At 35.8% G+C, this 15,754-nt stretch overlaps 1 protein-coding gene across 3 annotated transcripts; it reads right to left on the reverse strand.

Annotated features, from left to right (window-relative positions):
• Window positions 1–4,270: 4,270 nt before the first annotated feature.
• rgsl1 (regulator of G protein signaling like 1) lies at window positions 4,271–15,686 on the reverse strand. Of its 3 annotated transcripts, none has more exons than XM_026256712.1 (20): window positions 15,525–15,686; window positions 15,320–15,399; window positions 15,153–15,227; window positions 14,948–15,074; window positions 13,483–13,584; window positions 13,121–13,291; window positions 11,318–12,156; window positions 10,407–10,469; window positions 10,117–10,327; window positions 9,985–10,044; window positions 9,768–9,864; window positions 8,857–9,044; window positions 8,436–8,553; window positions 7,306–7,393; window positions 7,088–7,220; window positions 6,815–6,962; window positions 6,604–6,742; window positions 5,411–5,535; window positions 4,492–4,625; window positions 4,271–4,404 (listed from the first exon to the last, which is right to left on the reverse strand). In XM_026256712.1, exons 1-20 carry the CDS (start codon window positions 15,565–15,567, stop codon window positions 4,295–4,297), a joined length of 3,051 nt encoding a protein of 1,016 aa, XP_026112497.1. In that variant the 5' UTR covers window positions 15,568–15,686; the 3' UTR covers window positions 4,271–4,294. The 3 variants fall into 3 exon arrangements, with proteins under 3 accessions (XP_026112497.1, XP_026112488.1, XP_026112504.1); XM_026256703.1 differs by having other exon boundaries at window positions 15,320–15,420; window positions 15,525–15,684; XM_026256719.1 differs by lacking the exon at window positions 15,320–15,399 and having other exon boundaries at window positions 15,525–15,625.
• Window positions 15,687–15,754: the final 68 nt, after the last annotated feature.

A 15,754-nucleotide genomic window follows, 5' to 3' on the forward strand; every position in this document is an offset into this window, starting at 1 on the left:
AACCAGCCAGCCAACGATCTAACAGAAATTAACAGCTGCCTGTCAAACAAAAATGATAACAAACCGACCGAATTAAATCCTTCACTGCCACACAGGCAAATGACAAATCGCTTAATAGCCGAACTAATTATTATTAAAGTGTCACTCACAGAGTGTGCATTTTACCGTTATGTTCTTTTCTTTTTCGTTGACAAATTGAAAATAATGTGCGTACTTCCATAAACCAAACGCTGTCCTCTCTGCCATCTTGCCGGAGTTCGAAAAAAAAAACCCACACACACACACACAGGGTCAGGCGCAGGGCACAGACGCATCACAGCCATTGACTTTACGATCACAGAGCTTCGGCTCCGCTGATACATCCGCAGGTGGCACAGTAGACCTAGGCCTACTGTCTGACAAAAAGCAGGCTGCAGTCGGGATTTTCCTTTCCTTAAAATAACGGATTACTTTTTTAAAAAAATAACGAAGTTACTGATTACTTCCGCACGAAACTAACGCGTTAAGTTACACATTTCAGGAAAAAAGTAATTAGAGTACTCTAACGCGTTACTTTGTAACGCGTTACCCACAACACTGCTCAGGACCCATATAAGGAAATTCAGCTCCATCTAACGTCACACAGAGCCATACTCGAAAAAAACTTTCCGAAACTTGTGACAAACCGGAAGAGGTTTTTTTGGAACAAAAATACTCCTTCAAACGCACAACTTAATTTTTGAAACTTTGTCCATGTTTAGCATGGGAATCCAACTCTTTAACAGTGTAAAAAACTCAGTACGCATGAAATAGCATTTCACCCCCCCTTTAATAAAATAAAGCCTGAAAATGTACAAATGAGCTATGACATCTGAAATGTTTTTTTTTTAATGTTAAAGTCAGTAAATTATTATTTGACTGTTAAAGGTAACTCAAAGTAAAGTGCAAAGTAAAACCCTCCTGAACTGCAGACGCACGTGTGTGTGTGTGTGTGTGTGAGCAGAGGTCGGTTCACCCGCGGCTCTGTGAACAGTAATGAACTCCTGCACATGTGGGATTTCTGACACTAGTTCTCACTCACCATTTTTCAGGACCATTTGTTTAATTAAAAGAGCACTTTTTCGAGAAATTAATTGTCGGCATCTGCCTCTGGCTCCACTCTCACACGAGCTGTGCTGAGATGACATTCAGCCCACGGCTCTGTGTGTGTGTGTGTGTGTGTGTGTTTGTGTGTGTGTGTGTGTGTGTGTGTGTGGAGAGCAGTGCGTTTCAGTGCTGCTGATGCAGGATCAGAGATTGTTTGATCTCAGTGTTATCCAGCAAAATGAGATCTGGACACAATCATCCAAACAGACCTAACACTGAAGAGAGGCACAAAAATGATGATGTGGCAATCAAACTAAATTATTTAAAGCATTAAAATATGCCTTTAAAGCTGAAGTGGGCTTAAAAAGTTAAGTAGTTGCCTTGAATTTTTAAGTACAATCAACTTGGTTTTATAAGTCATTTCAAATTCAATTAACGTATATTAAACTAACTTTAAAAAATGTATGTAACTTGTTTCAAAAAGGTTAACAAGCACACATCATGCAGTGTGAAGCCAAAATGCATACAGACCCTCAAGTAAGTTTACCTTTTTTTTTTTTTTACCATGTTAATACCATGTTTTCTGGGTGCTGATAAAACTATTGATGTTTGAGGTAAATAGTATGGTATAAGGATATAAAAACCATTCAGCATATATTTAAGTAAGACACCATGTTTTACTACATTTGAGAGAAGTCTATTGTATGAATACCCATTTGGTGATCTCGCAGTACCGTGTTTTTCCAGTAGACTTGGACACTTACTTGTGCACAAAACAACAACAAACAAACAAAAGCAATAAACAAGAGGTAACAAAAACGTATTTCTGATTTTACGTCAAAACACACATGTAATACAAATATTACAAACCTGTAATAATTAAATAGTATAACAACTGTCCACACACTGTATATCCATTTTTAAAATATTCATTTATTCAACAATTAACGTATCAAAACAAAGACAGATAGGCTTTTAAACAACAAGACCTATTGAAATGAATGTAATTCCCGGTTATTAAATATTTAACTCTGATTACTATGAGGATTTGATTACTACATTTGCTCCAGTTATGAAATCTGTTAACATCCATGAAATATGAATATTATATTTAATCAGTGATTTATTTTTTGTCAGTCAGCTAAATAAATAAATACTGCTATGTTGTGTAAATGCCTCAGTTTTTAATATTTATTTAACAATATCTTGTTTACTTTTGATTTTGGCATGAAATACGTCCTGCTTTCATTATTTTCTGGCCCTTGCAGAGCCGCAGTGTCACGGACGGTGAAGGACAGAAAACACTCTCACTTTATTTTAATTGCTTTTGCAGGGTTTGACAAAAGAGTGATTTCAGAACGAACCTCCACACACACAGACGATCCTCCACTGACCTGTCCTACTTATCCTGTCTTATAGCAAGCTGAATTGAAATTACCAGTGTAAATTAATTTTTTGATATGTAAAGCATTGCCCTGCATACTAATGTATTATATTTTTATACAATACAATTCATACTGCAGTAATTAAAGGACTCTAGCAGAGTTTTAATAGACAGGAGCATGTTGTAGATGTAATCATGGTTTCTGTACAATAGAGAGAATGACTAAACTGCATTACTCTCCATTTCTCTGTTTAAAAGCATCCTGTATGTTCAATTTGTTCATTCGCATAAGATTTGATCATATTTAGATTAAGGTTTTGTGAGAAAATCAAGGCAGCAGAAAACAAACACCTGTGAACATGCTGAACCAACTCATCTGAAATAATTTAGAGTTTGCACTTCGGTAGTGTGTTCACGCTTTTCCATCGGTCACGTTCTGTTTCACGTGTTAATCACGTATGTTCACATGCCTTTGTTTGTACACATGAAAATAATGTGAAACACTGAGAGCAGATGTGGGGCTTTATTGGGACTTGAGCAGAAGAAGTGGAGATTCCTCTGATGTTACACTGCCATCTAGAGGCAGCAGTGAGAAGAACACCAACGATTTAAAGGGAGAGTTCACCCAAATAATGAACCTTCTGTCAAACCTGCATTCCACCAGTGTTCTCCAACACATACAGGTTTGGAGCAATATGATGAGTCTTTTCTCTATTGTTGCATCTTCTTTAATAAGTTCTGCAGCTTCAGCTGTAATTCTTCATTTACAGCTGCATATTTTGAGGAGGTCATTAACACGTTCCCCAGGTGCTCAGTGTGAATAAGCGATAAGGCCTCTGTTTCACACTTTACTCGACTCTTACATTTCATACCATTTTATTTCTCATCACTTTTCCCCATGAGCTGCTGCTCAAATGATGAATGTTAGAGGAATCAGACTTCATAATGCATGCTATTATCCTTAGTGTAGTGTTATTTTGGTATCATTCATACAGCAGACTATTTTATTAATTACATAAGTTATATTTTATTTTCTGTTTTCATTTTAATTCTAGCTAGTTTTAGTAACTGGATTTTGTGTCCCGTATATGTCTATATAGTTTTTAATATTTTTTAAGTACTGTTTTGGCATTATTTTTTAAAGGAATAGTTCACCCAAAAATAAAATAAAACAAACCTTAAATTGTGCTCATCCTCAGGTCATCTAAGACGTAGATGAGTTTGTTTCTTCATCAAATTTGGAGAAATTTAGGATTCAATCTCTTCTTCAATAGTGTATCCTCTGAAGTGAATGGGTGCCGTCACAATGAGAGTTTAAACAGTTGATAAAAGCATCACAATAATCCACAAGCAATGCACACCGCTTCCTCCAGTGAACCTCCTTTTGTCTCTCACATCAAAATGTACCAGCATATATGTTTAGAACAGTTTTGGTTGTAAAAAGTGCTTGATTGGTGCAGATTTCTCTCCTGATTCAGACCAGATGACTTTTTCAGTAGAGCTATTATTATTATGGATTATGGACTTGTATTTCAGATGAACAGTTTGAAGTTAAAAACTTCTTATAGATGGATTTGTTTCACACAAACATACAGATTTTCACTTCACGAGACATGAACTGATGGACAGGAGTGCTGTGGATTATTGTGATGTTTTTATCAGCTGTTTGGACTATCATTCTGACGGCACCCATTCACTGCATAACATTCATTGGTGAACAACGCATTTTTTTCTTTCATTTTCAGTTTAAATAATAAAATCCCTGTTATGGAGAAACAGGGTTATATGAGGGTTGGGTTTGGTTCATGAAGAGCCTCAGTCTGAACTGAAGGTGTTTAATGTCATTCATCGGGCTGAGGGCTGCAGGGAAGCAGGTGTGTGGTCGTGTGGTGTCTGAAGCGGTAGCAGCAGAATGAGGCCGTGTTGGGTGGAGAAGCGCAGGATGGCATCTTTAACTAGTCAAACACATCAGTAGACCGTTCAAACACTGATAGTGACTGCTCGTGGTGTAATAATACATGATGTGTGATCTCACTGCCCACCTTCACTGGTTCTGACCGTCTTTATCTCACGCAGGAGGTTAAAAGGATGCTGTTCCTTCAGACGAGAAGATGCTTTCTGATTCCTCAGTGCTTCAGCGGGGTACAGATGCTGCATCACCTTCAGACAACAAAACCTGTCAAAGGAAACATGCCGTTATTATGCCTAAACCTGTAAATCTGCTAAAGAGCAATCAGTGTTGCTTTATTCCCAATATGAAGGCAATTTAAAAGTTAATTTAATGTAATGTCTATTACAAACTTTACAAAATATTATTAAATGCAATCTTAAATGTACAATGATAGTCCTAATTCTAGCAAACTACTATCAATAACAAGCTTTTTTTTGTCTCAATTTTATTTAGTTTAGATTTATTTTTTTATTGTATTATTTTTATACATTATAATTTATTTAAAAAAAATCCTAATACCAGCAAGTTAATACAAATAGCCATCTTTTTCTTTTAGATTTTTTTATTTATTCCCATGCGATTTATTTTTTAAAGATTATTACAATTAATAAAAATCCTAATACAAGCAAGCTAATATTAATAGCAAGCTTTTTTAATCTCAATTTTATTTATTATTTTTCATTTTTATTTAGTTTAGAGTTTAGATATAGATTTATTTTTTAAATTGTTTTATTTTTATACATTATAAATTATTTTAAAAAATCCTAATACCAGCAAGTTAATACAAATAGCCATCTTTTTCTTTTAGATTTATTTATTTATTCCTAATTCAATTTTTAATGATTATTACAATTAATAACAATCCTAATACTAGCAAGCAAATATTAATAGCATGTTTTTTAGTTTTTTGATGTATTATTATTGTTGCTATTATGTGTCCGCTAACAGCGACACCTGCACTGCTTCAGTGTACACTACAGTCTGTGTGTGAAATAACAAGATCTCATCACTTCTTCCAGCAGAAGATGAGAACTGGAAACACATCCATCATAGCTGGATAGAAGAGGGTTCGGTCCACCTTCCCAGAGGCAAAGCGCTGCAGGATGCCATCTTTCTGAGCCTCACTGGTGTTGATCTGAGTACACACACACACACACACACACACACACAAGAGATGCTAATGAATGCTGTTAGAGTGATTCAGATTAAAGATTTTGATCCATCCATGATTTAAAAGCACTCTAAAATAACATTTTCAATTGTTAAACTACATACAATACATTTTAAGAAATAAACACTTTACAATAAGGTCTCATTTGTTCATGATATAATACAAAAATACATAATAAAATACATTTGTTAACTGTTTGTCCGTGTTAGTGCACATACGTTAATGGATACAACCTTTACAAACGCTTTTTTTTTTTTAATCAAAAGGTGAAATGACCTGAGATTAAATGCTGTAAAAGTATTGTTAGTTTGTGTTATTAAATATTAGCAAATGAGATCTTATTGTAAAGTACTGTCAAGAAAGAAACAGTACTTTTGACAGATTTAATTAAAATATTCCAATTATATCATAATATAAAAATAAATAAATAAATGACAATATCTGCTGCATCTGCATCAGCGATGTCAATATAAAATCTAATTTTACAATCATATCAGCCAGAAAAACATATCAAAACAAAAATTACTTTATAACAAATGCTTTTCAAACTGGGATCCAGGGGAACAAATCCTAATTAAAAAAATTTAACTAGCTACACATACAATTAGATTAAAAAAATGAATAAATACAAATACAACTAACAATATAGTATTATAGTGAGTAGGGAAAAAATGGAATGACGTAAATAAATATTTCCCAAATAACATTTTAGACATATTTATAATCATTTAAAAAAATGTATTTGTTTATTATTATAAAAGACTGAAAATCCTTGGCTTTAACAACATTTATAAGCAGTTATTGTCTCTACTCTTTCCTGCTTATTAAGGCAATTCAACCAATTCAAGTTCATAAAACAAAACAAATATTAAAAATAATTGTCTTAGATTCAGGTGTTTCTGGATAATACATGTTCCCTTTACCAATTTTCTTTTGATATATATATTATATATAATTAGTTAGTAAACACTATCTAGCAGCTCATTTGTGCTGGTTGATATATGAAAGAGATTATTATAGATAAATGTGTACCATGAGCTTTTGAGAGAGATTTGAGTGGAGAAATATACTGATGATCAGCTCAGCTTTCTGGTGAAGCCTGGCGTAATCATTCTCACTGTACATGCCCTCGGATGCCATCATATCGCCGGCGTCTGCCAGATGCCTGAACCTAGAAACACAGAACAGATCAATCCACTCCCTCAATCACAGACGCTGAACACAAACAGATGACACCCCTGACCTCTCACACTCCATGTAGAAGGAAAGGTCATTGACTAAGAAGTCTGCTATAACTGTTTTGTTGATAATGCTTCGCATCTTGGGTTTAAACTTCTCTCCGTCGCTGCTGATATCGGAGGACTGCTGCGCTTTGGAGCGAACAGAGCAAGCTGGAGAAAACAACAACGACAACAGGGTTTCTTGCAGGTTTGATGAAGGTCAATTTAAGACCGGCAGAAACCCTGAAATGGGTTTTGGTTGATCTGATGAACGGATGAACCGTGGAGAGACTTACGCTGTGAGAAGTGCTTGTAGTTGTGTATCAGATAGTCTTCAAACTCAGACCTGAAGTCACGGTCCTCCAGGGCAGACAGAAACCGCGTCACACTGCGGATGAAGCTGCTGAAAGCAGTCCACGCGTTCGTTTTCTGGAGAAGTGCACAAAAGAAATGAGCTCAACACTTGCTCAAAATCTGAAAAGTGCAGGTTTTTGAATTTACTGAAATGTTTTACCAGTTTGTACAGCAGCAGCGGACCTCTCAGATTGGATTCAGATTGAACCGGGGAACAAGAATAAAATGTTTCCTGATACTGTCTGAACCTGTTCGAGATCAAAAGGAACTTGTTTGTGACCGCTGTAAAACACTGAAAACATCTCTGATATCATCTAGACAGCACAAAGGCTAAATTAATCTCAAGTCAGATGTATTACTCAGCTTTACAGATAATCATGTTGTTATGGTTATAATATCTTAATGTCTTCATGACTTATAGTCACATTTAGCAGATCAGAGCTGGGTGATAATACAGCTAACATTAAGCAATGCTTCAAGCAATAGAGTTTATATCAATTTACAAAAGCAAATACATGTTCTGCTTCTTGGATATCTTTTTTTTTTTTTTCTCCAGAAGAAAAGCCCAGTAATATCACATGTGTCTCCTCTGGAGCTTCAAACGAGAACATTTTTAATTTAAACCAGTCTTTTTTGATATATATATTTATATGCTTATACAGTATGTATAATTATATATAAAATATAAAAATCAGTAATAGACTACTTTCAATAAGCTTTTATTTTTACATTTAATTTTTTTACGTTTTTGTTTGTCAATATGTAATGTGCTTTTGTCATTTCAAAATATAGCTTTAATTCTTTTTTATATTTATACATCTTGAGTACTTCAACTGTTTTTTATTTCAGTTTCAAAAGTTTTCTATATATATATTAGGTTTCAGTTTTTATACTAATATTTCGATTTTATTTTATATCCGCTTCATTACAATTACCAAAATACATTTTTAAGTAGTTGATTTCATTTAACAATAACACTGATTCAAAAATTCCTCATCAAATGCCAATGAATTTATTTGAGCTGCTGTCCACATTCATTTTATTGCTCTATACTTGTATTTCCTCTAATATATCTGAGACAATATCTGAGACAAAGTTCGTAACTGAGAATTCTAAGCTCCCAGAAAAAAGTACAAAGCTATGACGAGGCAATATGTACACTTTAAATACTAATATGTACCATTTAGTTGTAAACAAGATTTTTTTTTCCACTGACACAATGTAAGATTTGTACCATTGTTTTCTTCTGAAATAGCAATAACATTTTCCTATAGGTTTACATCACAGTACCATGTGGCCTCCAGTGACTTGGCAACCAGATGCTGAATGGTGAAGATGACCTCTAGAGGAACTGTGTCCATGTGTGGCACACTGCTGATGATGTCAGCGCTGCACTGCAGGTGCTCCACTGCAGAGGGAGACAGCGCACCATGGTGTTACTTCTTTCAATGAGCATGCTAATGTTTAAAGAACAGCATCATTTTACCACCCTCGGGTCATTTCAAGCCTGTGTCACTTTCTTGTTTTTCTCCATGTAATGCACTCTCAGACTGAATCTCTGCTTACATACTGTAGGCCGAACATCTTCTCAGTCAGATGATGCGAGGGTGAGTTAATAATGACGACACTCAGGTGGTTCTTTAATTGGGTGAACCATTCCTTTGACATTGAACTGAAATAGCACTAAAAAATCAATTAATGAAAGCAGTACCGGAATCCTGTCGCCGAAAGAATTTGTCTACAATGGCGCGGATTTTGGCCTTCTGTCGTTTGGGTTCGACGGTGCGCAGAGATTCTGCTTCCTGTATGAAGAGCAGCGCTCCGTCCGCATTGTGCTCCTGCAGGAACTGTCTGAAGTGACCAATGTACTGAGATGATGTGAGGACCTCTTCAAATGACCTGCAATTCAGCAGAAAGAAACAAAACAGACAACTTAGTCTCAGTTTCAGAAATAATTTACCCTGAGATATTTAGTATACTTTTAGAAACCAGCTCCTCTGCTAAATTTAGAGGAATAGTTCACTCCAAAATGAACATTTTTCACACTCTCAGGCTATCCAAGATTTAGACGAGTTTGTTTCTTCGTCAGATTTAGAGAAATGTAGCATTGCATCAGTGTCTCATCAATGTAAGCACTGCAGTGAATGGGTGCCGTCAGTATGAGAGTCCAAACAGCTGATAATAACATCACATTAATCCACACCACTACAGTCCATCAGTTAGCATCTTGAGAAGTGTAAAGCTGTGTGTCTGTAAAAATACTCCATCAATAACTTAAAAAAAGCATCTGGTCTGAATCAGGAGAGAACTCTGCTCAGACCAAGCACTGTTTACAAGACAAAATATGTGGTTGGATTTTAATGTGAGAGACAGGAGGTGGACTTTGTCACCAGAAAAAGCATTACTATGATTTTATATTAAAGCCAGAAGTGATGTTTTAAAGGTAAAATCATCTTAATGATGGACTGTTTCTTAGTGGATCCATAGTGAGTGATACTAAATTTCTTCAAATCCGTTCCCATGAAGAAACAAACACATCTACATCTTGGATAGCCTGAGAGGGTGAGCACATTTTTGGGTGAACTGGTCCTTTAATGACAGGTAATGGAAAGATAGGTGCACCTGGGTTTTGTAGATGGCTTTTCAAAAACAATGCTGTCCTTTTTTAGAGTTTTCATCCGGAGATTATTAGAACTCTTTGCTTTCGATTCGGGCACATCTGGAAGTGAAGCATACAGTAAAGTAGGTTTGTACACGGTCTGCTAAACAAACACACACAGATTAAATATAAAAGTTGTCTCAAACGTTCTGATAATGAAATATTTCACATGTGCAGCACCTTGAGCGAGGGGTGTTGTAATATCGCGCTCTGTTGCGATCGATGGCTCCTCAGATGCATCTGCCCAACACAAGCCAGAGAAAGTGAGTCATTGTGAGAGTTGTTGAGAGAGGCTAGTGTACGGTCTCTCACCGGTGTTGTACTTGTGCAGCAGTGATCCTCCTCTCTGCAGGTCTTGCAGGGCCACTAAAGCCCAGCCGTCCTGAGACAGAGCGTCGGGGTCGAGACGGCTGCAGCATCCTCCACACAACACTAACGCCTCCGTCTGAGTGAAGTGAGCTTCTGTTTCCGTCTCGAAACCACAGAACAGCAGCTCTTCTTCATTCTTCTCACTGCGAGAGTACTAGAGGACATGGGGAAAGGTTCCTGGGAACTGCGGTGAAAGCATCCACTGATTCGAGGCATTAGTTTAGGTCACTCACCAGGTGAGACACTAGAGCTTTATCCTCCGCATCTAAAAATGACTCATAAACATCTTGTAGATCCTGTAAAATGAGAACATATGCCAGATCTTATCACTTGACAAATACACTACCATTCAGTTTTTTATGCTTGTGAAAGAAGCATAAGGCTGCATTTATTTGATCAAGTATGCAGTATAATTCTGAAATATTTTTAGAATTTAAAATAGCTTTTTTATATGTGAATATATGTAAAAATGTAATATATGTGCTGTGATCAAAACTGAATTCCTCAGGTCTTCAGTGTCTTCAGAAATCATCCTATGCTGATTTGCTGCTCTAGATACATTTCTGATTATTATTAATGTTGAAAATTTTGAATATTGAATTTTTTCATGATTCAACGGAAAGTTCAAAAGAACAGCATTTATTTGAAATTAATTATTTTGTAACATTATAAATGTATTGCATTTTTTAAAATCAATTTAATATGTTCTTTTTTTCAAAAACAAAATCTTACAGAAATTGTACCAAACTGTCTATTATTTTGAATGGACAATTCATTTTATAATAAAAATGAATGGTGAGCAGTGGCTGTCAAGTTCCTGAAAGCATTGAACGGAAATCAGAGAATGCATGAATTAATAATAATGTAAAAAGAAAAATGAATGCATTGTAAGATCAGCCAAATATAACTGTAACAGCATTTCTTCATTGGGAGGGAGCATCTCTATATGACAGGTGAGAGATTATTAACATCAGCCAAAATGGAAAATAATTTCAAAAGTTACAATTTGAACCATTCTGATGATTATTAACACAAACACTGTAGAATAATGCACACTGATGATGAATCATACATGTTTTAAGAAAACACATTTTGATTTCATGTTGACTTGAAAGCAAAATGAACTCATTTAAGTGACATATACCTTGCATATTTCATATTTCGCTCTGTAGATCCATGGGACAGCCGCACTGCTGGGTAAAAGTGAACGCAGATGGTGGCTGGTGTTCGAATCCAGTCGTTCACAGCATGCCATGTTCTCTTTCAGGTACTTCTCTATTATCCTCTGAGCCACTGTCTGTCTCTGTGCACAGACTGGATCTTCTCCTTGTGCTTTCAGAGCCAGCAGGAGGAAAAGGTCCAGATCCTCCAAGAGATCCAGCATCTGCTGCTTGTCCACCAGGTCTTGGGCTCTAAGATAAGACCTGAAAGGACCTGCAGCCAGAGCCTCGGCAGACAGAGCCGGCTGGAGATAGCAGTGGACATCTGATGGCGGAGGATGAAGGTTCACACGGCAGGGGATCTGACATGACGGGGTTTGGGCACATGTGTGCTGGACAGAGGTTTCTGGACTACTTTGAGGAGGATGTGCTATGTTTGAACACTTTAGATCCTCCTGGCCGGCTGGAGGAAGCCACAGGAAGATGCTGCTGGACTGTGAACGGACTGTGTTTGTCCGACTCCAGAGGAGCCGTTTGCTGCGTTTACTGCAGTAGGATTTAGCAGGACTCAGCGTGGGATTCGGTTTGCACTGTTCACGCTCACGTGAGGAGGGAGACGGAGCAGGAGGAGAGGAAAAAGATGTGTATTTCTCTACAATGGGCTGACATTCAGGCACACGCCACAGCCAGGATTTACAGCAGTGTAAGAACTGAGGAAGCCAATAGGACTGCAGCCGACACACAGCTTTCTTTCTCATCTCTGCCAAAACATGCTTCTGGGCACTGAGTGGGTGCTCCTTGGTCAGAAGCTCAGCCATGTCCTCTAAAAAAAGATACAATATGATAAAATATTCAGTAATTAGTACAGACGAAATCAAAAGACCAAAAAAAAAAAAAAAAAAGATTGGAGTAAGAATTATTTTAAAGAAATTAAAACTTTTTTTTCCTGACAAAGACACGTTAAATTGATCAAGAGTGACAGCAAAGACATGTATAATATTATACATGCTGTTATTTTTAACTTTTTGTTCATCAGAGAATCCAAAAGTGTTTTTTTTTTTTTTTTTTTTCAGGGTTTCCACAAAAATATTCAGTAGCACTGTTTTCAACACTGATAATAATCAGAGATCTTTCTTGAAGTGACAACTTGAAGCTGAAATAAAATAAAATAGAAATACTGAAAAAGGTGTTAATTAAACTTTATGAAAATTAAAAAATCTAACTGAAAAACATTACATTTGAAGCAGTAAAATCACTAACTGGAAATAAATCAAAGCTAAAACTGAACTAAATCTGAAATACAAATACATTAAACCTAAATTGTAATATTTAAAAAGATTTATATTTTAAACAAAAACTGACAAAGGCACATAAAATGTTACTAAAAATAAGCTAAAATCTAAATGAAACCTACAAATATAAAATAACAGCTAATTCATAATATTAATTAAAGTCATAATATCATATAAATAATACTAAAATAAAAATCTGGCACCAAATCAGTACATTAGAATGATTTCTGAAGATCATGTGACACTGAATACAGGAGTAATGATGCTGAAAATACAGCGGTGCATCACAGAAATAAATTACATTTTACAATATAATCACATAGAAAACAGCTATTTTAGATTGTTATAATATTTCACAATATTACTGTTTGTTTTGTATTTCTGATTAAATAAATGCAGAAAACATTAACAAATCCTACCGACCCCAAACTTATGGTAGTGTAATCCTACAAACAGTAGAACAGAAATGTAAGGGAAGAGTAGAGAAACACTCACCTGCGTGTATATGGCAGACAGAGAGGATGGCAGAGCCTTCGCTCAGGTGACAGAGTCTGATCGTTTTCTGAAGTGCTTGACGATTCAAAGTCTGAAACACATCTTCATTTTCTTCTTCTTTCATACTCAACATCATGGACACTCTCACACAGAACAGAAGAAGCTCCTCCTCTGCTCGAAAACACATTACACATGTAGCATAAGCACTGGCAGAATTTAGTTTTCATTCATTTTTGAATTTTTGCTTATCTTAATTTGGGACAGTATGGAGGGCATCTTTCATATGTAAATTTGATGTAAAAACTTGTGGAGGTCTTGTAAAATTAAACAGGTTTGGATGCTGAATCAGTGCGGTCTCACACCAGCAGTGCCCTTGAGAAATGAACGAAATCTCTGGATTCCCCTCACACTGCCGAGACACTTCCTCAACAGCCACTGATCCGCCGGAGTCCACTTCAAGTCCTCTGAAAAAAAGCATCATTAAAAATCACCCAAAATGAAAATTTCCAGAAAACCGAATCACTGTTAGGCCATCCCAGCTTGTTTTTTCATCGGAACAGATTTAGAGAAATGTAGCATTCCATCACTTCTTCACCAGTGGATGATCTGTAGTGAATGGGTGCCGTCAGAATGAGAGTCCAAACAGCTGATAATAACATCACAATAAAGTAATCCACACCACTCCTGTCCATCAGTTAATTGTGAAGTGAAAAGTTGCATGTTTTTAAGAAACAAATCCATTGTTGAGAAGTTTTTTAACTTCAAACTGTTGCTTCTGGCAAAAACATGAGTCCATAATCTTGCTCTTTCCACTGGAAAAGTCATCAGGTCTGATTTAGGAGAGAAATACACATGAACAAAGTACCGTTTACCATCAAAAACAGCCCAAAACAGCTCTAAAAAATATGTGGGTGAATTTTAATGTGAGAGACAACATGCAGGCAATAGACTTTTCCAATGGAGGAAGCGCTATTATGAATTATGAACAAAATACCACAACAAAAAACCAACAAACACACAAAAATACATTCCATGACAAGAAGAACAGGAGTAAGATGAAGAAAAAAAATCTTATAAACTCCTACCCCATTCTTATATTAAGAAAATTACAAATTACAAATTAGATGGCCTCACTGACATGACATATATAAAAAAAAATAATAAAAAAAAAAAATAAAAAAAAAACGATGCAATAATGGCGACTCCAGCAACAAAAACAATGACGAAACCATCATTGTTGTTATAGTTTTAATGATTTTCACATTAATCTTCGTACAAATTAAATATCTTCTGTTTATACTTATATTTAAATTGAAGAATATTTGAACAACATTTTAAATTATTTTCTAGAAAATTCTATTTTTTTCACACCAGAAACTGAAACACACATTTGTTTGAGGGTATTTCCAGCAAAAGGTGGTTTAAAATCATTATTTCTTCTGCTTGTCTCAATATTTACAGTAAAAAACAGTCCTGTAGTATGTTCTCTTGGAGCAACTCCATTAATTATTCTTATAACCCTTTTTTGCAAAATAAATAAGGGCATTAAATTAGTAAAATAAGAGTTTAGACTCATGTTTAGACTCTCATTCTGACGGCACCCATTCACTGCAAAGCTCCCGTGGAGGAGCAACTGATGGAACGCCACATTTCTCAGAACCTGTTCTGATGAACAAACGACTCATCTACATCTTGTAGATGGCCTGAGGATGAGGACATTTCCAGAAGATTTTAATTTTGGGGTGAACAATTCCTTTAATGTGTCCCACTCCAGACAACTTTTATACAAGTATACTGTATATCACTGTCATATGAACGTGATATTACCTGTGGATTTACAGGATACAAAGTCAAGGATCTCTGTGCAGAGAATGAAGTTGTGATAGAGCTCCGTTTGTTTGAAGTAAACCATCCGATGTGTGTCTAACCATTTCAGAAATTCTCCAGCATTCACCTGACAGTAAACATGTATACAGATATTAGATGTTTTGGCCAACAGCTACGGTGGTCTGGTTAATATTCTCATAAATACCTGAGCAAAGGGCAGATCTGGAGACATTAACCACTTGTTTTCCTTGAGCATGTAGAGAAGGGTTTGCCCAAACACCTAAAAACAGCACGAACATGTAAAATCATTTCAGGATAGACAGCACATAATTAAAGATGTGCAAATGAGGAGCATATAAGATTTCATCTTACTGGAAGACTTAGAAATGTATTGAAGAAATCCACAAAAACTTCATCTTTCAGGAGAAACTTGAGCTCCATGTTGTTTTTCTCTGCACGTATGTGTTGATAAACTTCAAGATTATTTTAATATATATATATCTTTACCGTTGCAATGTGTTCGAGGTGTGCTAGTAGGGTTAAGAAATGTTTGCTTTCTGGTTTGTTCTTAACTTACTCTGATGATCAGCATGTTTTTCTCTGGTTTGCTGTGGTCTCATTTCTAACTTGTTAAAAATTATGATTAAGGAATAGTTTTCTGTTGCCTTGGTAACGCTTTTATTTACTCCTCTTCTGCCTAGAACCGTTACTTTTAGTTTTACTTAAATAAATACAAATCTAAATACAACGTTTATCTGCCAGACTCACTTAGGCACTCACTACTGTGGTCGAGATATGTTTTAAAAT

This window comes from Carassius auratus, chromosome 6, assembly GCF_003368295.1.
Source record: "Carassius auratus strain Wakin chromosome 6, ASM336829v1, whole genome shotgun sequence".
In the NCBI taxonomy this organism is placed as follows: Eukaryota; Metazoa; Chordata; class Actinopteri; order Cypriniformes; family Cyprinidae; genus Carassius; species Carassius auratus.

Bases quoted from the DNA above. Each gene is read 5' to 3' on its own strand.
- rgsl1 (XM_026256703.1), bottom strand. From the start codon at position 15,567: ATGAGACCACAGCAAACCAGAGAAAAACATGCTGATCATCAGA. The intron at 15,421-15,524 runs GTAAGTTAAGAA...ATAATCTTGAAG, and splicing joins AAAACATGCTGATCATCAGA to TTTATCAACACATACGTGCA. The intron at 10,045-10,116 runs GTGAGAGACCGT...TGTGTTGGGCAG, and splicing joins GCTGCACAAGTACAACACCG to ATGCATCTGAGGAGCCATCG.